The 24621-nt window shown below is 49.1% G+C and overlaps 2 protein-coding genes across 6 annotated transcripts in view; one reads left to right on the top strand and one right to left on the bottom strand.

The window, feature by feature from the left end:
* Positions 1 to 2041: 2041 nt before the first annotated feature.
* On the top strand, positions 2042 to 16595 carry DCTN2 (dynactin subunit 2). The gene is made up of 14 exons (XM_090273486.1): positions 2042 to 2206; positions 3110 to 3178; positions 12084 to 12180; positions 12356 to 12417; positions 12705 to 12803; positions 13042 to 13202; positions 13394 to 13544; positions 13861 to 13926; positions 14112 to 14150; positions 14304 to 14381; positions 14475 to 14546; positions 15001 to 15103; positions 15213 to 15304; positions 16135 to 16595. The coding sequence occupies exons 1-14, from the start codon at positions 2171 to 2173 to the stop codon at positions 16219 to 16221; spliced, it is 1212 nt and encodes a 403-aa protein (XP_090129612.1). The 5' UTR covers positions 2042 to 2170; the 3' UTR covers positions 16222 to 16595.
* Positions 16596 to 16751: 156 nt separating this feature from the next.
* The window catches only part of MBD6 (methyl-CpG binding domain protein 6), a 9101-nt gene continuing 1231 nt past the window's right edge, over positions 16752 to 24621 (bottom strand). Inside the window, exons 1-14 of one of the 5 annotated variants that reach the window (XR_016510488.1) lie at positions 23837 to 24083; positions 22766 to 22829; positions 22453 to 22589; positions 22057 to 22159; positions 21762 to 21924; positions 20491 to 21543; positions 19653 to 20314; positions 19194 to 19347; positions 18845 to 19014; positions 18307 to 18720; positions 18152 to 18204; positions 17866 to 17929; positions 17226 to 17725; positions 16752 to 16966 (exon numbers count right to left, since the gene is read on the bottom strand). Coding sequence is in view for 2 of the 5 variants with exons in the window: in XM_090273477.1 (XP_090129603.1) it covers positions 17651 to 17725; positions 17866 to 17929; positions 18152 to 18204; positions 18307 to 18720; positions 18845 to 19014; positions 19194 to 19347; positions 19653 to 20314; positions 20491 to 21543; positions 21762 to 21924; positions 22057 to 22159; positions 22453 to 22565 (3024 nt within the window). In the remaining 3 variants the exon portion in view is untranslated. Of the gene's footprint in view, positions 17726 to 17865; positions 17930 to 18151; positions 18205 to 18306; positions 18721 to 18844; positions 19015 to 19193; positions 19348 to 19652; positions 20315 to 20490; positions 21544 to 21761; positions 21925 to 22056; positions 22160 to 22452; positions 22590 to 22765; positions 22830 to 23836; positions 24084 to 24621 lie in introns of those variants that run through there. The other 4 variants (XR_016510487.1, XR_016510489.1, XM_090273477.1 and 1 more) reach the window with 4 other exon arrangements.

Raw genomic sequence — 24621 nt, 5'->3', positions numbered from 1 at the left:
GGGAGAGGCTTGGCTAGTCCCTTTCCCTCTGCATCCAGAGATGCAGTCTACTATGTCCCCAACATACATGCCAGGTCCTCAGTTTGAAGGAAGACCAACTCCCATTCTGGGCCATCAGAATTCAAAAGCAAATAAGATTTTCATTTTTTGGTTGTGCCTGGGATGAAACTGGGCTGCAGTAACTTTTTCAAGAGAAAGGTAGTCAGTCAGAAAGAAGTAAAGGAGGGGTGATGATGGGGTAGGTAAGGCCAAAGGGACTTTAAGAATGGACTTCTAGGGCAGACATCTGCATTTGGGTTTCAGGCAGCTTTAGGTACCTATGTGAGTGTGTTTCCTGTTCTAGTTATTATTGGATAGATACCCTAGTCCCTTCCTCAGGCCTTAATTCCCTGTGTCTCCCCATTCTCCGGCAAAAAAAAAAAAAAAAAAGCCTGGAAATTCCTTGTCCTTCCTGTCCTTAGGTCACACTTCCGCTGCAGCCTCTGAGAAGAACCATCTAGAAGCTGGCCAAATTGATTTTTCTCCACATTACAGGCCCCTGCTGGCCAACAGAGTTAGACTGCAGGAGTTGAGGCTCTAGGCCAAGGGGAGGAGCAGGGTAAGGAAGAAGGGAGGAGGGGATGGATGGAGGTTCTGCCTAACAATGGTCTAAGGTCACTTAGACACTCTGGGAAAAGGGGAGAGAATGATGGCCTGGCGAGACAAGACCTAAGCACTCAGAGCTCAACTGGGGAGTGGGGTTCTCAAATTGGGTCCATACCTCTAACCCACCTTGAATCTTAAGGAAACTGAAGAAAAAGGGTTCAGCCTAAGAAACTGGATGGGAAAGCAATAGGACTATGAAGAAAGAGAGATAGAGGCTTGGGGAGAAGCCAAGGGAGTATACATAGAATGACAATGAGTTTCAAACTCAGGAAAAATGGACATTTCTCTAGTCACTTGGTCTGTCACCATGTCTAAGTTTTGCAGCATCCTCCAAGCTTAGGGAACATACTGGGAAACATTCCAATCTCAGGCCCCCAAGGGCTCCAGAGGGGCATCCATTTGTGAAGAAGTTTCAAAATGCTAGTCCATGGAGGGTCATTGGTCAGAGACAAAAGTTTATGGGTAAGCAGCCCCCACAAAACAAGCACATAGTGTGTTTTTTCATAAAGCAGGATGTATTAAGTTTCAAAGGACTGTCTTTTATTCTGAGAGGATGTTCTTAAATGATGGCAATAGTAAATAGTAGGTTTTCTTTCTTTTAATGTACTTTGCAAAATGAAAAGGTAGCAATACTGTGTCTATTCTCACAAAACTTGCTCGTTGTTTTAATTTTATTGAACTGTCAAATTCAAAAGTCTGAAAACAGTGAAGTGGCTAAGAGCACAGAGAGTGTTCAGACATAGAGCCATCACTTACCTATTTATGAACTTGAGATAGAATTGCCAGATTTGAAGACAAAAATAGGATAACCAGCTAAATTTGAATTTCAGATTTTAACAAAACTAATACTTTTTGTGATATTATGTCCCAAATAGGATACGGCCATACTTATACTAAAAAGCCTATTAGTTGTTTATTTGAAATTCAAATTTAACTAGGCATCCTGTATTTTATGACAGCCCTAAATTGAGATTACTTAACTTGTTCACTCCTAACAAAACTAAGCCTTTATTAAAGTTTACTTGTTATTGTTGTTTTTGGAGTCCTGGCTGTGCCACAGTACATCTACTTGTGTTATTTTTATCTAGTCATTTAATTTCTGGGAGTCCAAATTTACTAATCTGAAAAACAGGAATTGTAAAAGATCTTTCACAGACGTGATGTTAAAACGAAAGAAAATAGGTTGGATGAAATAACACCCCAAGCGCGTTTTGTCGTCCCCGGCCCAAACCCCGGCTAGCCAAGACTACATATCCCACAATTCTAGTCAGCGTGCCCCCCCACCAACCCCGGCCATTACCTCACTCCTTCGCCTATTTCTCGCCAACCCCTGTCTCTAGAGGGGTGTGGTAGTGCGCTGTTCTCGCGACGTTTGCTTTATCCTGCTTCTGCGCTACTACTGTCGCGAGACTTCCTGCTTCTCCGCCTCCTCCGCTGCTCCCTAGGCTGCCGCCTTAACCCGGGACCCGGACCCAGGCTCTCCCCTACCCGAGAATCGGTCCCCCAGCCCCGCCTCGCCGCCGCCATGGCGGACCCTAAATACGCCGATCTTCCCGGCATTGTGAGTACAGGGCCGGCCTCGGCTCCCCAGGACCGCGCCCCGGACCTCTTAAGGGCCCCTAACAGGCATCAACCTGTGACCCCTCCGCCCCCGGGGCTCCCACCGCTCGCTCTCGGACGGGCCGCAGCATCTTCTGGACTCCTCCGATCCGGCTTCGCCGGGCTGTGGGACGGCCTAGCAGGCCCCTCTTCCGGCAGTCGCCGGTTTTTCGGCCCAGAAATAGTTTCGGGGCCCTTACCACTTGTGACCTAGTGTTTCTACCGTCCATGTCAACACCACCCATGTCTCCCCAAATCTTCCCATAAGCGCCCTTACCCCACCCCAAACACACATACCAGGCCACTCAGTGATGGCCTTCATCCTGCCAGGGAAGAGGTTAACTTGGCAGAACCTTTGTGCTGGATAGAGAACTCTATCCTCCTCGGAGTGCCCCTCCCCACCCCCTTTCACCGTCCCACACATGGCTGAGGGTACCCTCTTTTTGCTGCCCTTCCTGCATTCTCCGGGTGGGGGCTGGGTCACAGGACCTTAGGTACTAAGGTCCTGAGTCACTCTCAACCCTCGTACCGGGGTAGTGGTGTACAGGATCTAATTCGAGGATAGCCCTTTTCCTGCTTCTGACATCATGATTACCAAGGACCCATCCCCCTTCAGATTCAGGGCAACATCCCTCTCATCGCTTACACTCATCATTTACCATCAAGTCCCAGTTGTCCCCACTGTCGTTCCTATCCCTCTAAGACATGGGAACTGACGTGCAGTTAACTGGACAGGTGGGAGAGGAGGGACAGAGTCCTGGCATCACAGCCTGCCTTCTTTGTTAACTTGTTCAGATGGAATATAGTCAGGGATGTTGGTGGAAGCTGGGTACTGAGGTTGGGTGGTCACTGCTTCTACCTGCAGGCCAGAAACGAGCCAGATGTTTATGAAACCAGCGACCTGCCTGAGGATGATCAAGCGGAGTTCGATGCGGTAAGACCATGTGCTGCCTCAGGACTCCTTTGGACTCTGACCTCTCTCCCCTAGGCAGGCCCTTTCCCTTTTCTGGGGAGCCACAGCAATAAGCGGGTTTGCCATCCCGGCCTGGGTGGTGTGTAGGCCGCAAGGCCTTGGTGGGCTTGCAGATACCAATAAGCAACACTAGGAAGGAGAGTCAGGTCAGCAGAATTCCAACTAATAAAACCTGACCCTTGGCTTTTGAAATAAAATCGAAATAGCTCAAAACAGATTTGGGACTAGTGACTTAGACCCCTTGGTGCTGGTCCATGGTAATGAATCATGAAACTTGAGCTTTTATAAACTGCTTGAGGTTAAGCCTAGGCCTTGTAGTTTTCATAAAATATTTTACTTAATATGTGCTTATTAGTATCCTACCAAGAGCTAGCGTTTGAAGTATAAAGGAATACTCTTTTATATGATTATCCAGTGTCTGTTGGGCAAAGAGTAAGAAAATGACTTGGAGACTTTAGAAAGATGAGGAGGAACCTGGTCAGAGGAAAACAGATTTGAGGAAAAACATTAATCTTTGATCTCAGCAGAGGAGAGGAGGCTCTGGTAGCACTTTCAAATCCAAGAAGAACTCTGAGGAGGAAGGAATTAACTTTGGTTACATTTTAATGAGGGGAACCACTTGGCATCGCTTATCAAATTTATTTATTCTGCATTGAATTTTCTTTTTGTGTGTGTGCAGTACATAGGAAGAAATGTCCCTGCCCTTGAGGGTTAGGTGGAGTTAGGATACAAACAGGAAACACAGAAGAAAAAACAAAATTGAGTGAATAGAAATCAACATAGTAAAAATTCTGTATGTAAGTGCTAAGGGGAACAAAGATCTATTACCCTGTCTTACAAGATGTGTTTTAGGCTCTCTTATTTCCAAAGAGAGCTGAGCTAGGGTCACATGGATGGTGTGGGATCTCAGTAAGGTTGTGACCAAGAGTCAGCAGGAACAGGCTCCGTATGTGTATCTGTAAGTCCTGTCGCTATGTCTTTGGGGCTGGTTAGTTCTGGAGAATGCTGGTTGTTGGCTTATAATGTATGGCTTGGCGTACTCACTTATTCCTTAATTGATTTCCCCTGTGTGGAAGTAGTTCCTACTTTGTCGTGACACCTTCCCTGTCCCCTCTTCAGTGGTATGTTCCTTGTGGCTTCTGTTCTTGCTGGCATGTCAGTCTGTTCCCCAAGCCTCAGTATCTGGAGATAGTGCAGATGTTGTCATTGCTCAAGCAACTAGGTGTGCACCTGTCACTCCATGAGGTATTCTACTAGGAAGCTGTCTCTGCTCTCACAGGGTAGGAGTGTATATGCTGAGGATTTCACTTTAATGCCACAGTTCAGATACTGCTCAACTCTGGCCTAGGCCTCTGCCTATAAAACATCAAGCCCTCATGGTGAGAAAATGAATGGAACTTCATCCTTTTGTCAATGACTATGATACAAACAGGTAGTACCATAGCAGTTCCCTTTCCAAACCAAAAAATACATTATAGTTTTCCTTTTGAAGGTAATGGGATATCTTAATAAAAAGATGACACCCATGCCCAGGGGGAATGGAAGAACCTGAATGAGTGGCTATTTCTCCCTACTGAGCCTGAGCAGCATATTTTAGTAGCATCTGATGGGGAGAGGATACCATAAGTTTTCATTTCCTCTGGCATATTGCCTAGGATGCCTGTATAGAAGTGTATAGGATCTGGATGGTGAATACACCATCACTTAAGGCTCAACTAAATGACTCTCACTAGGAAGGAGTGAGTGGAGTGGGGAGACCTTCAGCTGCTACAGGAGACTTGGTGGGGGGGTGGGTACTAAGATGTTTCCACTGAGATGTTTCCTGATGTCAGCTAATGTCTCTGGCCCCTGCATGTCCCTATGGGCCTTAGGAGGGCAGCTTTTGGGAAGTCAGCTGAGTAATGGTTCTGCCACTGCTCTTAATATTGACATAAATGTGCAACTTGAGGAGCAGTGGGTGGTACTTAGACAATCCAGAAACCTCATGTCCATGAGTCCTGGGTTCTCACCAGCAGCCTGTCCCCTTCTCACCTACCCTCTTAAGACCTAGCACAGGTGACAGTGCACATAACCACTGTTGTGACTGAGCCATGAAGTTTTCAGTCACCTTCTTAACCCCTGGCAACAGCATGCTCTGCCTTAGTCTCCAGATTATTTTCAACTTTAATTTTATTGGTTTTTAGAATAGGTAATATATGCACATAGAACAAAAGTTTCTCTTCCCACTGTTAGCCACCAATCAGTTCCCTTTCCTTGAAACAACCGATATGACCACTTTCTTATGGAATATGTTTGGTGGGGGGAGGGTTTCAGATTTTTAATTTAAGGAATAATCAAAAAGTGTTGACCCTCCCTTTTAACCTCCCTCCTCTGCTTGCTCCACTGTGGAAGAAGTGGGGGTGCTCAAGGAAATAATATCCTCTAATATCCCTTGAAGATCATAATTGCTAGTTTAACTTAAACATAAAAGTTTTGTGATTTCCTTAGTGGGGAGGATGGAGAAGGAAAGTAGTAAAAGGTTTTATTTTGATAAAGATGATCCTGAGTTTCCTACTATCCCTTTAAAATGGTTTTAGCAGGAAGTAAAATATTCTAAAATGAATGGGCCAGAAAACTGTACAGGCTAGCCTTTTCTTCCTCAATCTAGGAGTGCCTCTTCTCTGCATTTCAGACACTCCTGGGTTTAGTGGGGTGATGTGCTTGTTTGGAGACTATTCTTAAAATGTCTTGTCCAGAAAGCTAACTCCCAATTGGAATTTCATCCCCCCTTGGCCCATATGCTGCCTTGGATCTGTGAGACATTCTGCTCATGGCTTTTGAACTACTGAAGCAAGGGGAGTAAATTTAGAAAACCTCACTAGAAGTAGGATTTGGTTTCTCCCTTTATGCCATAACTATTCTGAATGCCATGTGAAAGGGAAAAATAAATGATCTGCCATAGTTTTGTGGGGCCCTGGCAGAAGCTTCAGTTCTGGAAAGGGTAGGTACCGCTGGACACTCCAACAGGTTGAAATGATAAGTAGTAGGTTCTCTCCTTACAGTTTGGGATATCACAGAGTATGCTTGATTGTGTTCATTGATTGTTGGCACACTTGAACTTACCTGAGTTTTTCCTAATGCTTCCCCATCCTCCCTCCTCACCACCTTGCCTGGACACTAGTTTGCACAAGTAAGACCATTCAATGCTTCTTCTCTGCATGTTTTTTTCATCTGCCACCTCGCATGCAATGCTCTGTCACTGTGCTATTGTTGTAGCTAATTTAAATTCTAATGAGTCCCTAGCTGGATCACTAAGGGGCCTGCTGGCATTTTGATTAAGGATCAAAAATCAAGGTTTAGAAGCACAACGATGATCCACAAATCATTGTCTCTTCTCCTTGTGAGGTCTGTAGAATGAAACTGTCCAATGAAGGATGGGATAGAAACATGGAGGCTAGGAACACTTTGGGAAATAAGACATTTAGGGGCTAGAGTTAGAAGGGGTTGCCGTTGTCAGACTGAAATGAAATTTAGAGAAAAAGAATGACTATAAACTTCCAGACAGAGGTGGAGAACAAGGGGAATAGCGTAAGTCCTCACTGCTTAGCTATGTGTGGATTATCCTGGGAAAAACTCATTTTAATGTTCTCCTATGCTAAACCTTTAAAGAAAGGTAACTAGGATTGAAGAGGGGTGTTACATGATAATTTTAAGGTAATAACTTGGGTTATTTGTGCTTCCATGAGTCTTTGTGTTTCTGTACTCCTCCTTTAGAAATGGATGGTTGGTTAGCACTATATTGGTCCATCCTGGACAGTTTTATTCTGCAGTACTATCTGTCCTCCTTGTTATTTTGGTTCCAGAGTCCCTCTGGCTGCAGTGTTGGAATAGAGCCTGAACAGACTCAGAGAACAGCAATGGCCTCTTCCTCTGTCTGATCTAGAACTTCATGTTTTGCCTCTGAGGCATAGCTGTTTAACAAAACAGGCCTGGGGAGTCTGGGAGTTCATTAGTGAGAGGGACTGGGAATCATGTACCAGATAAGCTAGTACCTGGGGTCGGGGCACTTAGAATTTTCCAGTTAAGGTGCCTGGGTGCAGTGGGTTTCCATGGTGACTATTACTATTCCATATTACAAGAATCATGACTTAAATCTCATCATTCCCCCCAATCCACTCATAGGACAGATCTGGAGTTAGTATATATTTACAAACTAGTATGCCACTTTTTCTTTTCTTTGATTTGAACTTGAACTTACAGCCCATTGTCCTTCCTCTCTTTCTCTTCTGAGTGTCTCCCAAGCTGGTTTTAGCTTGGTGGGGCAAGTAAGAGAAATGTGTAGTGTGTGTGCCTCCCTCTCATGTGTTTGCATGTGTGCACCTGTGAGTGCTTACACCCACTCTGCGGAGACATCCCAGCCTAGACCACAGGACCCAGGCCCATCTCTGCCCTGAGCTGAGAGAAGAGTCTTGGCTAGGGTGGACCCTGGCCTCAGAGAGGGAATGGGGAGCTTGAGGATCAGGTATATATAGCTGAAATCTCTGGAGCAGGAAGCAGCCCCAGATCTCTGAGACACTGGTGGACTAGTGGAGTAGGTGCCACTGGAGGACTAAAGTGTGCCGCCCACCTGAGTCTCCTGGGCCTTACCCTCAGAGGGGCCCCTTGAGGATACCAGTGTCAGTGCTGGGCAGCCCTCCTGATCCATGACATGCTCCTACACTTCTGTCTGTGCATAAGTAGAGCTCCTGGAGAGGCAGGGCGTACAGCTGGATTTCCCTTCCTGGCAGTTCTTTACCGATCTTATCTGGGAGTAGGATTTTTATCTGTGTGGCCTGGACTAAAATAAGGCCTCTTTGAAATACTCCCACCTTTCCCTCTTGTCTACCCTCCAACCCCTTGAATCTTGTAAATTGAGGGTTGAAGAAACTTGTTCTGCACATGGGCTGGTTGCTCTGAATCGTGGTGTCCTCTGCACTCTGTGCTAGCACATCATGGCAGAATTGCTCTGGATCCCTCACAGAGCTGCATGGGGAGTTACCCACCACTCAAGATGGATTCAAACACAGACCACACGCAGGACCAGGATTTTCCCTGCCTCTCCTCTGACAGCAGAGAATAAAAATGGGGCTGAAATTAGGTGCTTCATATTGGGTTGGCCAAAAAGTCTGTTTAGTTTTTCCTGTATAATGGTTCTAGTAGTGCTTAGTTGTCTTTAACTTCATTCAAAACATTTTTGTTAACCCTGGCTGCTGTGGCTCAGTGAATCCACTGCGAGCCAAGTGTTGCTGGTTCGATTCCTAGTCAGGGCACATTACTAGATTGCACGTCAGGTCCTCAGTTGGGGGCACTAGTGAGAGGCAACCACACAGTGATATTTCTCTCCCTCTCTTTCTCCTTTCCCCTCTCTCTAAAAATAAAATTTAAAAAACAAATAAATAATTTTAAAAAAATTAAAAAAAAACATTTTGTTATATTGTGACAGCTATCATATCAGCATTCATTTTTAAAAATCATCAAAATTGGTGAATTTGTATGCGGCCATTTTAATATTGAAGAGGGAAGAAAATATGCAACATTTTAGTGTATTATGCTTATTCAGAAAAAGGTAAAAACAACTGAAACACACAAAAAAAGATTTGTGCGGAAAAAGAGATTTGTGTGGTGTATGGAGAAGGTGCAATGACTGATCGAACATGTCAAAAATGGTTTGCAAAGTTTCTTGGTACTATTGACATTTTGGCCAAATAATTCTTTGCTGTGGGGCTGTCTTATGCATTGGAAGATGTTTAGCAGCACCCCTGGCCTCTACCCACTAGAAGCCAATAGTGGGAGATAGCTGACATACTCAAAGTATCCAAATCCATAAAGTTATTGGTGAAAATGAAAATTGTTGTTTTTTATTTTATGGAAAAAACTAAACAGACTTTTTGGCTAACCTAATATTTCCCTAAACTCGCCATCTGTACCTGACATATTTTATTCTGCTGAACCTAAAATCTTACCAGACCAGCCACATGAGCACCTTCATTGTGACTGATTCTGCCATCCAAATGTCAAATTCTTCAAAACTAGAGAAACCAGGAGACAGGAAGACTTAAGCCATGAACTGCCCCCCTTGAGAATTATGGACCCTTAATCAGCTTCACGTTCTTAGAATCTCCGTAGCCTCTGCTTCACATTTTGCCATTTCTGCAGCTTCCTCACCCCCTCAGCCTTCTCTTTCCCCACTTTCCTAGACGACGCCTCTAGTTTGCAGCATCTAACTACTAGTTCTCCGATGATCCTGAATTGCTGCTGTTAATGCAAAGCTTCATGACATCCTCACCACCAGAGAGAAAAGGGACCCAAACTCTTCTTTTCTCTTGGGGTATCTGACAACCCCAGCTGAAATTTCTTGGCCCCTAAATTTTGTTAGGTTCCCCTGGGCCCTGTGGTGCAGTGTGTTTGAAGACTATCATGTAGTGCATGTGACAACTTGCTAATAACAATTTTGTCTTTTTTTTTTCCCCTCCCTCACCCCCACTTCCCCACTCCCTTTCCTTTTAACTCTTTTGATTTTCTCACCTCTGGGGAAACCACAAGGAGCTGGTAAGAAGCCTGACCTTTCATCTGCTTTTTAATGGGGTGTGCTGTGATGTACAGTTGTTGTTTTGTCCTTTTGTCTCTACTAAATCTTTAATCTGTTCAGCTCACAACTTTTTCATCTCACAAGTCACTGTAATGACACTGCCCCCACCTATGCCCCCAGATCTCTGTGACACTGGTAGAATAGTGGAGTAGGTGCCACTGGAGGATTAAAGTGTGCCACCTACCTGAGTCTCCCAGGCCTTACCCTCAGAGGGGCCCCTCCAGGATGCCAGTGTCAGTGTCGGGCAGCCCTCCTGATCCAGGACATGCTCCTACATCAAGAATAGTTAGATGAAAGCCCTGTCCATCCCTGTTACTGTCCAGAACCTCTGAAACTCACATTTTGTGTGTTTACCTTTTTTTTATTCTGCTCCATCCCTATTTTTAGGAAAGTAAATAGAAAGTCAGTTCTTATCTGTACAGTGCCTATCCCTAATAAGGGCTTAACAAATGGTAGCTATAATTAATTTTGTTCCTTGGTCTGTAGACTATGTCTCCTATTCCTCTTTTTAAGAGAATTAAAAAAAAAAAAAAAAAAAAAGATTTCTGCTTCATTGGAGGAGTGGCATATTATTGAGTGTGAACTTAAGAGAAGATGGTTGTCCTTCCTGAGCATGAGTCCTTCTCTGACACTTTACTTACAGAGACTAACTAGAGACCACACAGTTATTTGGCTGGTGGGCGCTTGAGCCATAACATTTCAGAAAAGATGAAAGAGATAATAATTTGGGACTCAATTGTCTTTTCGCCTAGGCCCCTGCATATGGAATATTGAACCCTTTTGTTTTCCCTTAATCTTTAGCTCTTGTCTCTCTGCCCAGCACTTTCCTGAAGAAGAGGTAAAAATCTCCTTACCCCCTCTCCTCTCTTATTTTTAAAGCTGCCACTCACACTGATTCCTTCTTTAATAGCAGTCCAGAGATGAAGGACGGAGCTTTTGTCTGTTGCTCTTTCTCCATCATGTCTTTCCATCATCATCATTCCCCCTTCCCCTCCCCCACAATACCCACAGGCAGAGATTCTTGGTCCTGGCTGCATATTAAAAATATTAGAATCACCTGAGTAGCTTTTAAAGTGGCCTACTGCCTTGGCCCCTACCCCAGAACAATAAATCAGAATCAATCTACAGAGGTGGAAGCAGGCCTCTTTTTTTGTTGTTTTAACATTTTCTAAGTGATTCTATTGTGTCACCAGGATTGAGAACCATTATTCCAGTTAAAAGAAAGAAGACTCACTTTGCCTTCCTTCTGTAGAAAGTGGAGATGTCATCCCCAAAAGAAAAGACTCCTGGGTCTCCTTCCCCCCTTCTTCAGTAATATAGTGAGAGCTGTCAGGCTGCTGACAATTGAAGGACAGACATGCAGTCTGAAATGCCCAGTCTGGTGTAGTTATTGGAATATGAACATCCAGTGGATACCTAGTAAGGAGGGAACTTCTCTGCCTCAATTTCTAGAATAAATCTCATTCACTTTCTTTACCATGTCCCCTATTTATAGGATATCTTCAGTGCTTGAGAGACAGCAGAGAGGTCAGGGAGAGCTGAAAAGATGCTGGGCTATCTCCATTTCAGAACTAATATATAGCTCTTGCCCACAGGTATTCTTGGCCAGCAGATACTGCTTCTGCTTGTTGCTTCTAAAATGTCCTTTAAAAAATAATACAGTAAGCCCTTCCCTCTTTATCACCTGAATTCCCTGACCTCATGGCAGCCTGGAAACAGAGCTTCTGGCCAAGCCCTCTGCCAACCAACTTTTTTTTGTATCTAAGAGCTGGTGTCTTCCCTTCAACAGCATATTAAAGTCCTAGTATTCACCCTTTGAGTTAGTAGCTTCAGTCTGCTGTCCTTCCTTTTTTCCTCCAGTAAGAATGGAGGTTAGCTTGAAAATGGACTTCCTCAGCAGCAAGGAAATTTACTTTTGGGAGGGGGAGGTTAGAAGAGGTCAGGTTGGTTTTTTGCCCTGAATGCATGGCATGTGCCAGATAACTGGGAGGGCCCAGTTGGATGGGGTGGGGGAATGGGGAGGCTATGCAATCTCTGCTCCCCGTTGAATCAGGGTGTTAATATTTATACAACTGAGACTCCAAATTTACCAGGAAACTTTCGTTTCCTAGGTCAAGCCTGGGTCGGCAGCTTGGAATGGAGCCGCCCTTCTTTCCTCTTGGAAAGTAGGAGACAGTCTCATAATATTTGGGGGATTTTGTGGGGAAATTCTAGAGTGTGAATGAGTCTGCTCCAGGCCTGAGATACCTATTCCTGCAGGAGGAACTGACGAGCACGAGTGTGGAGCACATCATTGTCAATCCCAATGCTGCCTATGACAAGTTCAAAGACAAGAGAGTGGGGACAAAGGGACTTGGTGAGACTGGGCTGTAAATTGGGTGGGGGGAAGCCTGTCCTCAGGACTTATTGACTTCTGCTTTAGGAAAGGGTCCCTCATAGAGATCTCTTCCTGGAAGCCCTCATTGGCACCTAAGACCATAACTGCCTTGGGCCTAAATGAGGCCCTCAATTTCATCTTCTTTTGTTGACAGATTTCTCAGATCGTATTGGAAAAACCAAGAGGACAGGATATGAATCCGGAGAATATGAGATGGTTTGTTGTGTGTGTTGATGGGAATGGTACAGTGATCCTCTCTAACAGGAGATCAAGGGATACAGTTTCTCCCTGGTTGGGGGTCCTGAAGAATGCAGCAGGATGCAGTTGAGGATGTTTTATCCCTCCTGTTTGCTCTGGAGTCTCTAGGCCTCGAGCTGTCTCAATTCACTGGGGCGTTATAGATTCTAAGTTGGATATAATACCCTTACAATTCAAGCCCAGGGTTTGAATAAATTCTTGAGGTACTAGGAGGTGTAACATCACCTTCTGTGCTTGCTCTCTAGCTTGGAGAGGGTCTGGGGGTGAAGGAGACACCCCAGCAAAAGTACCAGCGACTACTGTATGAGGTCCAAGAACTGACAACCGAAGTTGAGAAAATCAAGGTAACTATGAACTCTCTTCTCCCCCCTCTGCTATGACTCATATAGCAGAGGAGGACCTCCCAGCAGGAGGAGAAAGATTCCCTAAGCTTCTGGATCAGGGGGCTGACGTTCCCAGAGTTTAGGAAAATACATGAATGCATTCAGTGTTATAGGTGACTTCTAGCCACTGCTGGGTCTTGACCCATTTTTTTTCTTAGTTCACTGTTGCCACTCTTCACTGTCTACTTTTTCATACCAGACAACAGTGAAGGAGTCAGCTACTGAGGAGAAGCTGACCCCCGTGGTGTTAGCTAAACAGCTGGCAGCCCTGAAGCAGCAGCTGGTTGCTTCCCATCTGGAGAAGCTGCTGGGACCAGATGCAGCGATCAACCTTACTGACCCCGATGGAGCTCTGGCTAAGTGGGTGCCCTTCTTGGTTGGGAAATCATTACTAATTGGGGTATAGGGGGACTCAGCCAGGTATTGAAAGGGCTGTTAAGGGAAGAAGTGGCCTAGCTCTTCCTTAATGCTGACTACAATGAGGTAGAAATGAGAGGGACTGGGCTGGCCTGCATCCTGAAGTCATGATATTACGTGGTCTCCTGACCTAGGCGCCTACTACTGCAACTGGAAGCAACAAAGAACAGCAAAGGGGCTGGTTCAGGGGGAAAGACCACAAGTGGGATGCCCCCAGATAGCAGCCTTGTCACTTATGAACTACATTCTCGGCCTGAGCAGGACAAGTTCTCTCAAGCTGCCAAAGTAAGTATGTATAGTTTGGGGGGAGTCAGGGAGATGTGGTCCTAGAGACTTTCCTGCCTTCCTCCAAGGGATCAGTTCTGGGGAGGGAGTGCTTCTGATTCCTTTTGATGTCTCATTCTTCATGTTTCCCTCACCCATCTACTTTAAGATTTTAAGATTGTGACTAGGAAAGGCATCCTTGAAAAGGCATCCCTTGGTAGATAGAGGGGAGTGGGGAGGGGAATTGCAATCAAACAAGCAGAGAACAGCAGGATCTTACTTCCCACTGCAGCAGCAGGGTGTATGATGGCAAATCTCACCTCCTTTCTCCCCCTAGATTGCAGAACTTGAAAAGCGCCTGACAGAGCTGGAAGGAACTGTACGCTGTGATCAGGATGCTCAGGTCAGGTGCTGTCCTATACTTAAATCTGACCCTTACATCCTGCACCCTCAGCCTGTGGTCCACAGCATTCCACAGAATCCTGGGAAGAGCCAGTGGGCTTTCAGCTAGAACAGAAATGATGGGAAAAGGTGGCAATCATATGGAGATAGTAGAACCACTGATTTCTTTCCTCCTTTTCCCCCCAGAATCCCCTTTCTGCAGGTCTACAAGGAGCCTGCCTTACGGTGAGTGTAAAAGGAACTGGAATGTTTGGATTACAAGAGGATATTGGGGTTGGGTTGCTTGGATAATTAATTACCCCCAGTGGAACAGGGGATGGCTTTTTCCTAATCTGATTCTTTCCCCCTCATGACGTTTGTCCCAACCCTCTCCTCCAGGAGACTGTAGAGCTGTTGCAGGCGAAGGTGAGCGCCCTGGACCCTCTAGTTTTGGACCAAGTGGAGGCTCGGCTACAGGTATTAAGTGGGGGACAAAGTGGATTACAGGTAGCTTGGGGCTTTGGAAGTCCTTGATGCACTTACTATCAACCTTAAAATCTGTGCTTACAGAGTGTCCTGGGAAAGGTGAATGAGATCGCCAAGCATAAAGCTTCTGTAGAGGATGCAGATACACAGAGCAAGGTCAGCAAGACATCTGTCCCCACCTTCATACCCTTTCCTGCTCCCTTACGTTCTGAGTCATCCTGGTGGTAATAGATGAGAGCACTGAGTTCTCAGGACCCTCTATTTTTTAGAGAGGCAAAAGGAGGGAAAGAGAGAAACATTGATGTGAAAAACATCAATAGGTTGCTTCTTGTATGCCCCTAAGGACTGAACCCACAACATAGGCATGTGCCCCTGTACAGGAATCAAACTGGTGACCTTTCACTTTGTGGTATTGACACCCAGCCAACTGAGCCACACCAGTCAGGGCACTCAGGTTCCTGTCTTTATAAACCTGTACCAGCTGAGAAAGTTAGGGCAATGCTTTGCTCTCTTCCCATCTAGCTGACCTCGCCTCACCCTAGTGAAGTAGTCAGTGTGTACTTTACTGACAGCTGGGCCATCCCCTCTGGGCCTTGTCATGTCCCTCCAGGTGCACCAGCTGTATGAAACCATACAGCGCTGGAGCCCCATCGCCTCCACCCTTCCTGAGCTGGTGCAGAGACTTGTCACCATCAAGCAGCTGCATGAGCAAGGTGAGAGGCCAGCTTCCAGGGATGCTTAGGAATTGGAAAGTGGGCAACTTCTGTTTCCTTTCCTCTTGTCTTGTATTCTAACTTGCCCTGTACCTTTCTTCCTTTATAGCCATGCAGTTTGGTCAGCTCCTGACACACTTGGACACCACACAGCAGATGATTGCTAGTTCTCTCAAGGATAACACCACCCTCTTAACCCAGGTACCTGCCCCCTTTTGGGTTTGCTGCCTCCCTTCAGCACACACAGAGACCAGGTTCTCTGGCTTTATCTCAGAGGGCTCTGCCTTGGCCCCTTTGGTAGCATAGTTCATGATGGAGGCTCGATTGAGTCTTCATACTGTTTTCCAGTGGTTGTGGGACCTTTGATAACAGCTTATGAACTTGTCTTATCCTCTGGAAAATTACACCTACCTGAGAGTTATGTGGACTTAGGTTAAATAACATGGGTCAATTGTTAGTTCAACAAGTATCAATTTTTCTTCAAAAATCTACCCGTACCCTCTATAGTCTTAACTTAGCTTTACCCTCCCTGAGTCCTCATCCAGGTGCTCCTGAGCATAGTACATTGGAAGGAATATGGGCTTTCAAGTCAGAAAGGCTCCAACCTGGTTCTGCCACTTCATATTTCACTCTGAGCAGTGAGCCTCACCTTCTTCCTTCCTTCTTTTAGCAGTGTTCAGCACGCAGTGAGTCCTTGGTTTCTGTTGAGACAGTTTGCAGTACTGGGAGGAGCATTAAAGTTAAGAAACCTGCATTACAGAACCGTCAAAATAAATGAAAACAAATACTTGGTATAATGTACTTCCTCTAGAGCGGTTTTCTAATGTTGAACCAGTGAACCCCTATTTCAACAAAATCTTACTTGTCCTTTTAAGAGTTCTGCCTGCTGCAGACTGTGAGCTAGTTCCATGGGACTCCCTGCTCTAGGGCCCATAAGCTGTGTTTCCATTTTATTTTTCCTAAGAGAATTTCTTTAGGTCCTCATCCAGGTAAGCACCTGGACCTGATAGAACATCTTTATCACTTTCTAGGTGCAGTTAACCATGCGTGAAAACCTGTCCACAATTGAGGGGAATTTTGCCAACATTGATGATCGGATGAAGAAACTGGGAAAGTGAGCCCCTTTGGGAGATGGAAAACAGGGGTAACACCTACCCCTTTGACCTCTGTTAACAGCTTACATAGTGTTTCCCCTTAATTGTAACTCTTGCATCCCCATCCCATTTGACACTGGAGACAAGGGGTTCTTATTGCATGTGAGGTTTAAACCCCTTCTCTGATGACTAGAGTGGTAGCTGGGGGATATTACAATAGATGGTGGTCTTCCCTTAGGCCCTGGGGATAAGGACGTGGGCCCAGCCACATGCCAGCTCACATCCAATACTGCTTTGTCTGGTACAGGAAGGATTGGGTCCTGTCCTCCAGCACAGCTTCTGTGGCTAATTGTAACACTGTACAACTGTTTCTGACCATTAAATGCTGTTGTACTCTGTGTGGCCTCTGCTGTATTTCCTGGGGAAGAGGCAGCACTGAGAGACATTCATAGCATAATAGGCAGTCTAAGCTACTCTCTACTAGAAGAGGAGGATTTAAATTATAACCTGTTCATACTAAAGAACTAAGGAAAAAATGAGTACAGAGTCAGAGCCAGAGTTTCAAAATATTCTCATCTGTTAAATTAAGAGTGTCTCCCATAGAAAAGCAGTGGAGGCCCCACAGGGCAAGTACAAAACAGAATTAAAACTCCCAAGGGTCTTGTCTTTACAAAAGAAAAGGCAGGAGGCAGCCCCTGGACAGCTGGTCATGCTGGCCGCTCCGGTTGGACCATGTTGCATAATCCTCAGTCGCATCATCACAACGTCTCTGAGCATTTTGATGGGGGGAGAAGGGGCAGTGTAGTGTGTATGGGAGGAGAGTCCCAGAGGGCTCTCTTTGCCCCCTTACCCCCTTTTTCTATCCCAGAGGAAAGTTGATGGAAGCTGGGTACACCTTGAAATGAGGGTATGTGTTTCAAACCTGGGGACAGGGGTAAGAGGGGATCTGTGCTTTGAGCAACCTGAGCCAGACACAAAGGGGTGTTGGAGGGGTGAGGGGAGGATGTATGATGCTTATTGCTTTGTACCTTTCACTGGGAAGGAGGGCAGCAGCCAACAGTAGCTCACAGGTTTGTAAACTGAGCCTGCTGGCTTTAAGAAGGGAGGCAATGAAGTCGAATTAAATATAAAAGTCATTTGTGCAAAAATAACTTAAACAAATAAGACCTGGGGAAGGGGGTGTTCCCCTTAGCCTAGTGGGGAGTGGGCCATATACCATTCCCCCCCCCCCAAGGCCTTTTCAGTGACATGGCTTTGGGGGGGAGGGGTTGAGCTTCCCTACCCCCTGCAATGGCTCAGGATGGGATTGTAGGGGAAGGGCTTGCATTTGTGCTCTGAGTGGGGAGTAGTGCCCCCACCCACTGTCCACAGGTGCAGGTGGCTGGCAGGGGCTCCCAAGGCTCAGCACTCAGCTTTCCCCAGTCAGGGTCAGATCCAGCTCCAGGTATGGCTGCTATGGGGCCAGTTTCCTCCTTTTGTTTTTGGCAGGACGGCCAGGGCGGGCCCGGGGAGTCAGAGGGACAGCCGCCTATATAAGAGGGAAAGTTAAAAGAAGTGATCAGTTAGGTATCAGAAAATCTTTTATTTTTCTCCCCACTCCAACTCTCTTTCCCTCCTACCTCATCTCTTATACATCCCCCTCCCTCCCAGCCACTGACACACACTTACTCGGTTTGTGGGGCTGGGGTCCAAGGTAACATCCTGGCGGGAGCTATTGCTGTTCCGGGTGGGGCTGCAATAAGGGGCACAGATGATCAGGAACACCTCCCCAAGCACCAGGTGAATTTCAGAGTTTGGGTGGAAAACTTTCTACATTTGGACAGTAAAGGCATAATATTCTTACTCATATTCAAATAAGTATTTGCCCTTTTGAAAGCCAAGCTACTCTTTAGCCATTTCTATAAACCCAGTAAGAACAGAGTAAGGCCAGGATTGTGGTGGGCCCAACACTCACTTGTATTTTCTCCTCCGGCCACGCCGAGACTTTCTGACTACCCCTGGGGGCACCTGAGAAAAGATGGACTGTGTGTTGGGAAAGTTAGGAAAATGCATGTGGCTGCACCATTCCTTGGAGCCCTTCAGCCAAACCTCCCATCACTCTACACTCACCTTAAGGTCCTCAGAATGGGGCCCAGGGGGGGATGGATCCTTGGGCTCAGCACCCCCTTCAGCCAGTTCCCCATTATGCTGCCAGTGGTGGGTCCTTTTTGGGGACCGTTCCATTTGTCCATTGAAGCCACCACGTGCCCCCCACTTGAGGGCTAGTCGGCCAGGCTCCCGCCGGCTGCCAGGCTTTCGACCCCGGCCTGGCCTGGCCTCACCATTAATGCCCCTAAGTCCCCCTCCTCCCCTCCGGCCCCGTTTCCCTGACCCCCGCCCAGTGAGCAGCTCAGAGACTGGGGGGTCAGGAGAACTATGGGGTGGGGCTAAGGCACTGAGGGGAGGCCGGGCAGGCTCTGGTTCCAGGGCTGAGGTGGGGCTCTCGGGGGGCAGACAGGGGGCCTCTGGCTGCTCTGGAGGGATCTGCAGGCAAAAAAATAAAATCTCAAGGCAGTTTCAAATACAGTCCCTCTGCTTTGTAACTCGGAATGCCCAGATTTCCAGTTTGGGAAACAATTCATGACAAATATACTCCCCAAACCCTCACCTGGAGACTCTGTAGCAGGCAGGCTAGGGGACTAGAAGCCTCTGAGAGGGTTGGAGGAGCTCCCCCCCCAGGGAGGAGCTGCAACCCCAACTGGCCAGAGAGAAGAGAGCCAGGAGGCTGCAACAGGCTGGGGAGGGTTCCAGGGCTGCTGGTCAGTGAAGATAGGTCACCTGTTGAATTATAAAGTCAGGGGTCTCCCTAGGGAAATCAATTAAGTTGAGCAAACCCTATTATTCTCTTAGGTTTTACCCAGTGGTCAAAGACTTTCTTCCCCAGTTCATCCAACTGCTACTTCCAAGTTTTATTGCTTCCTTTCTTCTCTTTCATAACAGTCTCCCCTCAGACTTACCCAGCAGGCTGGCACTCAGCAAAGGGCTAAGGAGTTGGGGGGGTCTCCCTGAGTTGGAGGGGGCCTTGCCCAGAGAGGAGGCTCCCAGGTCAGTAGTTGCCGTGGTGACACTGGAGGTAGGTGGTCCAGATTGGGGGGCACTCAGGACACAGGGCTAAGGATAAAGAATGGTTGTAACACGTGTGTAAAGTATCCCATACATTTATAATACTTTCACATATATGATCTCACTGAAGCCTCACATGAAGGATAATACTTTCACATATATGATCTCACTGAAGCCTCACATGAAGGAGGCCATGCTTATTCAATACAGACCCAGTTCTCACAGCTGTCCTACCTATCCCTAGCCAAACACTAAGCCCTTCCTGAAGGCCCCCTGGAAGAACCTTCGATTCCCAGCTCCCATCTCTGATTCTGTCTCTTGTTCTGTCCCAACAAATCACCCCCTATCCTCACCTGGGGGGGTGTCCCCGAGGGGGGATCCAGGCTGGCAGCCAGCAGCGCAGAATTTAAAGCTATGAGGGTAGGTGGGGCTGAAAGTGGGGGAAACAGTAGCGGGGGCAGGTCTCCCAAACCTGAAAATGTCTCCCCACTTGGACCTCCAGCTCCCTCTGCAGATCCCTCCCCATCCCCAGCTGTGGGGCCCAGGGCCAACAGAGGCAGGAAAGAGGCAAGGAGGTTGCTAGGAGGTGCAGAAGGGGGTGGAAGAAGGTCTGAAGGGGGTGGTGGAAGCAGGGAAGCCACCAAAAGCGAAGGCCCTTCGGGCTCGCCTGGGGCTAGGGGAGGGCCAGGTCCCCCAGGTGGGGGTAGCAGGGGCTCTGGGGGAGGTTGTCCCCCTCCCCCAGCCAACATGCCAAATAAACTGTGGCTGAGCAATGGAGAAGGTGGAGGCTGCCCCAGACTCAGAGGGAGAGGCAAGGCCCCTAGCATCCCCGGAAAGCCGGCTCCACTCAGTGCCAGGCCCTGCTCAGGGCTGGGGAAAGGGAAAGCCTCCCCACCAGCCAGGGGAGGCAGAGGGCAGGTGGGGCCCGCCCCCATCCCAAGCCCTTCAGATGGGCTTTGAAGTACAGGGCTGGGGACTAGGGGGGCTTTGGAGGCAGCTGGTGGGGCAGGGGCACCTGCAAAGGAAAAAAGAGATTCAGCTCAAGGGAGGCTCTTTCTCCCAGTGTCCAAAGAACCCAACCTCCCTGCCCCTAACCCAGAAAACCGCCAAAGAGCTCTAAACTCTCCCCTAAATGCCTTGGCTGTCTCTTTTCACCCCAGGGGAGGAGCTCTACCACACTTACTTACGTACCTGGCACACTGCTGAGGCTGCCACTGGCGGTCCCAGGCAGGGAGGGCAGAATGGGGTGCCTGGGCTGGGGAGGACTCCCTGAGGAGAGGGTTGGGGGAGGAGGAAGGTGTGTATCTGACCCCAAAAGGTTAAAGCTTCCATCAGAGTGGGAAGGGCCAGGGGTAGGGAGTCCCAGAAGGGACAGCACAGAAGGGAGAATTGGTTGGGATGGTTCAGGGAGAGAAAAAGGTTGGGGGGCAGGAGCAGGGGGACGAGGACGGCTCCGTCTAGGGGCTTGAGGGCCTCCCCCTTCTAGCAATCTCAATACAGTTGGGGGTCTGCGGGGACGGCGCTGAGTGGGACGGGGTGATGATGAGTGGGAAACTGAGGGCGCCTGGGCACAGGGCCTTCGGCCCTGTAAAGTGCTGGCAGGGGGCAGCGGGGGACGCTGTGCCTTGGCCGCTGCAGAGAGTAGGCTGCTAGCAAGGAAAGGGGGTGCCCCAGGCCCTTCTACCGTGGGGGCCCCTCCCAGGGGTCCCAGGACCAGGGGCAGGTGCATAGTGGCTAAAGACACTGGTGGCTGAGTGGTAGGACCAGGAGGGCCAGGGAGGACAGGGAGATTATTGCTTGGGGGCAAAGAAGGGGGTGTTAAGGCATCACTACAGTGGAAGAGAGGAGGGTCCGATGGTGGTGAGGAGGAGGCATGGGGGGCTGGAAGAGAGCCCAGGTCAGGGGGTACCAGGCTGGATCGGAGGGCAGCTCCCCAGTTGTACGAGGGGGCATTGAGGCTAATGGCAGGAGGAGGAGGTGGAGCTGGAGAGGGAGCATTGCCCCTTGGGAGGAAACACGGACTGCTGCTGCCGCCAGCAGGGACTGGGTCAGGAAGCCTTGGTGGTGGGAAGAGCCCCCCAGGGCCTGCTAGAGGGGGGAAGGCCTGTGAAATTGAGGGTGGTTCTGGGGGAAGGGAGCCAGGACCCCCATTAAGTGGAGTTGTGGGAGGGACAAGACAGGAAGGGCGGGCAGTGGGGGGCCCTGGGGACACAGTGTGGAACATTTGGGGGCTCGCTCCCTCTCCTGCAATAAATGAGAAATGATGAGTTAGCCTGAAGCTCCCCTTCCAAGAACTTCGTTTTGTCTTTATAAATTCCCAACCTACCTATCTATACCCTCCTCTCACCAAGCAGCTCCCCAATCCGCCCTTCTTCTTGCTCCCTCTCATAAAGCTCCTCCCACCATTCCTCTTCCAGGCCCTTAAGTTGTCCTCAGTCTTCTGTAAAGTGGGGAAGACTCACCAGGAGAAGAGTGTGAGCAGGTGGTCTCCATGCTGCGGTACAGGGTTGCCATGGCAACGGCTTTCCGGCGGTGGTTGCACAGCTTGGTCATGTCCTCCTCTGATGCTGGCCCCACCCCAGCCCCACCCGGGGTCACCGGGGCCAAAGGGTCAAAGTTGAAAACCTGTAAGGTAGAAGGCATGGACAGGGACCCTGAAGGGATGGAAGATTTGACAAAGGCCACCACCACGGGCAGTGATTTGCATTAAGTGTCTAGGCTTATCCCTGTACTCTGGGCATCCCTCATCACTCTGACCTTGGGGACATTAAGTGGACACTCCAGACCGCACTTGCAGGTCCCATCGCTGAGGAGGTAGCTCCGGGTTTGCTCCAAGGAAGACAGCTCTGTGCCACTTGGGCTGGAAAAGGACAGGGTCAGAGAGTATAGGGTTAGTTGACAATGAATCAGGAGACATTCCTAAATGACAGTTCCTTAAAGACCTTCCTAGACAAGACAAAGGATAAGGTATGTGGGAAGAGACAGAAAGGGGGAGAACAAATTCAGAGACAGAGAACAAAAGGTTGAGGAAGGAAAAACAGGAGAGCAACAGGGTACCAGAGACCTGACCTTTGAGAGATGGGGTGAGAGGGAGAAAAATCAGGCAAATGAAGGGCCTAGGGATAGAATTTGGTGAACGCTGAGGATCTATACCTGATATAGAGCACAGCACCCTCTCGAACACAGCGCTGCCAGCCGATGGGGACAGATGTGGCCACAGGGCCCCCAGCTCTGTCTGCTCCACTGCTCTCATTGCCCCCATTCATTGTGTGTAATCAGCTCCCACGTGCCTGATAACGTGGACATCCATGTGGGCATTAGGAGTCAATTGGGCTGGGTACCTGAGGGTGTACTCCAGGAAGGCAAAGGTGGTGGGGAGATTCGAGAGAACTCAGGGGTAAGGGGAAACCCTCAGAGAGCTGGGAGGGACAAAGAGAAGAGCCCTCTGTCATCCCACCATGGCTACCTGAACATCTCTGCAAACATTGTGGGGTCCAGTCTAAAGCCGGGGCCGCCGGCTTAGCCCACACCTGCAAGACAGGCGGGAGAAGGGACTGTCAGGAAATATGTCCAACTCAGAGAGCACAACAGTTCAAGAAACTCTCAAGGGAAGAATCCTTAACGAAGTTAAGTGCCCATAAAAATATCAGGGATATGCTGGCTGAGTCCACAACCAACCTTTACATGTGCAATCCTTAGGGACCAGAGGGTCAAAGCCTCAACTTCCAAGGACCAAGAAATCACAGCCCAATCCCTACACATGTAAAGAGCTGAGTCCTTTTGTCCAATCAGAGACAGAAGACTTCACCCAGGAGTGTGGGCAAACTCCCATAATGCCAGGCCACTAGGAAGTTTCCCAGAACATCCCCTGATGTTCCCATTCCCCCCCAGGAAGATCATATAAAATATACAGATTGCCCCACAGGTCACCAGGCCATTGCCCAACTGCTTGCTTGGGTGGTACCAACAGAACTGCACTCCCCCCCATGCTGATCTGGTTCATTTGGGTGTTCTTAGTCACAGCTCTTGTCTGCTCCCAGGATCCTGAGAAGCTCCTGATTTTCCCCCAATCCTAAGGCAAAAGGATTCAGCACCTCCTATCCCAAAGACTTCAAATTAAATCCAACAAGGATTCTCCTCTAATATGTGGGGCCGCCCCTCAAACCTGCAAGTATTCTCCCCAACCTCACCATCGCTCCCCTCGCAACACTGGCGGCTTCAAAACTTTCCCTCTCATAACAAGGCGCCCTGTCACCCAGACTGCTTCCCTTAGATTGGGGAGGAGGGGAAGGCGCACGAAGTAGGAAGGAACTTGGGGAGAGGGCGGACGGAGGGTGGGCAAGGCACTGAGGGGAGGGAGGTGAAGAAGGCAAAAGTCAAGCAGTTAAGAGGGGGAAACGGTGGGGGCAGGTGAGGGCGGGGGAGTGGTGATGGGGCCAGGGAAAGGGGCCGAGAGGACGCGAAGGGGGCAGAGGGTAGGGACAGGAGGGGAGGGAAGGGGGAGGGGCAGGATGGGGGGGCCGGGCCCTGCACTCACCGCGGCCCATGGTTCGGCCGGCCCCGCCCTGCGCAGTCGCGGCCCAGAGGGTGAGTGGGAGGGAGTGGGAGGAGGGTCGGTGGAGCCCGAGCCTCCGGTACGGCCCCAGCCGGTCCTAGCAGGAAGCGCCGCCGCCGCCGCCGCGGATCACCGAGCGGCCTCCCGCGCATGCGCCATGGGGGCCAGGGGCAGCCCTGGGGATTCCGTTCCCAGAAGGCACCGCGCAGGCTGCTACAGCCGCCGCCGTCGCTGCCGCTGCCGCTGCCGCCGCCGCCGCCGCCGCCGCCGCCGCCGCTGCCGGGACGGGAGAGGGGCGGGGCCGGGCCCCCGCCCAGCGGACAACGACGAGCCAACAGGAGGGGCCGCAGTGCGCATGCGGGAGCGCGCCTACCCCTCCCCCACAACTCCCCATTAATCCCAAGAGAACAAACACCCCACGCAGCACCCCCTCCGCCCCGCCCTCCGCGGAAGGATCTGAGCCTCTTCCCAGACCACTGGTGGCCAATCCCAGCCTTCCCCGGGGAGGAACCATCTCCAAAGCCACAATCTGTTGCGGGAGCCAGGAATGCCCGGTCCGGGAGGGGCCAGCCCCCAAAGATGAAAGTCGCGACTTGCCCTGCCCTGCCCCAAAGACTTCCCGAGTTCTGTGCTGGATGGGACTTGACCCACCTCCCCAGGTCAGCATGTCACAACAAGACCTCAGTCTGTCAAGTCACATGACCTCTGCCTGTCACTGACAATCTGGTCTTGTCTTTGAACCAGGAGAGTGCATCTGGCCCAACCCA

Source organism: Furipterus horrens, unplaced genomic scaffold, assembly GCF_987537825.1.
Source record: "Furipterus horrens unplaced genomic scaffold, mFurHor1.1.pri manual_scaffold_4, whole genome shotgun sequence".
In the NCBI taxonomy this organism is placed as follows: domain Eukaryota; kingdom Metazoa; phylum Chordata; class Mammalia; order Chiroptera; family Furipteridae; genus Furipterus; species Furipterus horrens.
This window is presented reverse-complemented; position numbering and strand designations above follow the sequence as displayed.

Excerpts from the sequence above, each read along its gene's own strand:
- DCTN2 (XM_090273486.1), top strand. The coding sequence starts at position 2,171 with ATGGCGGACCCTAAATACGCCGATCTTCCCGGCATT. Across the intron at positions 13,545-13,860 it reads AGTTCTCTCAAGCTGCCAAA|ATTGCAGAACTTGAAAAGCG; the intron begins GTAAGTATGTAT and ends TTCTCCCCCTAG. Across the intron at positions 15,305-16,134 it reads ACACCACCCTCTTAACCCAG|GTGCAGTTAACCATGCGTGA; the intron begins GTACCTGCCCCC and ends ATCACTTTCTAG.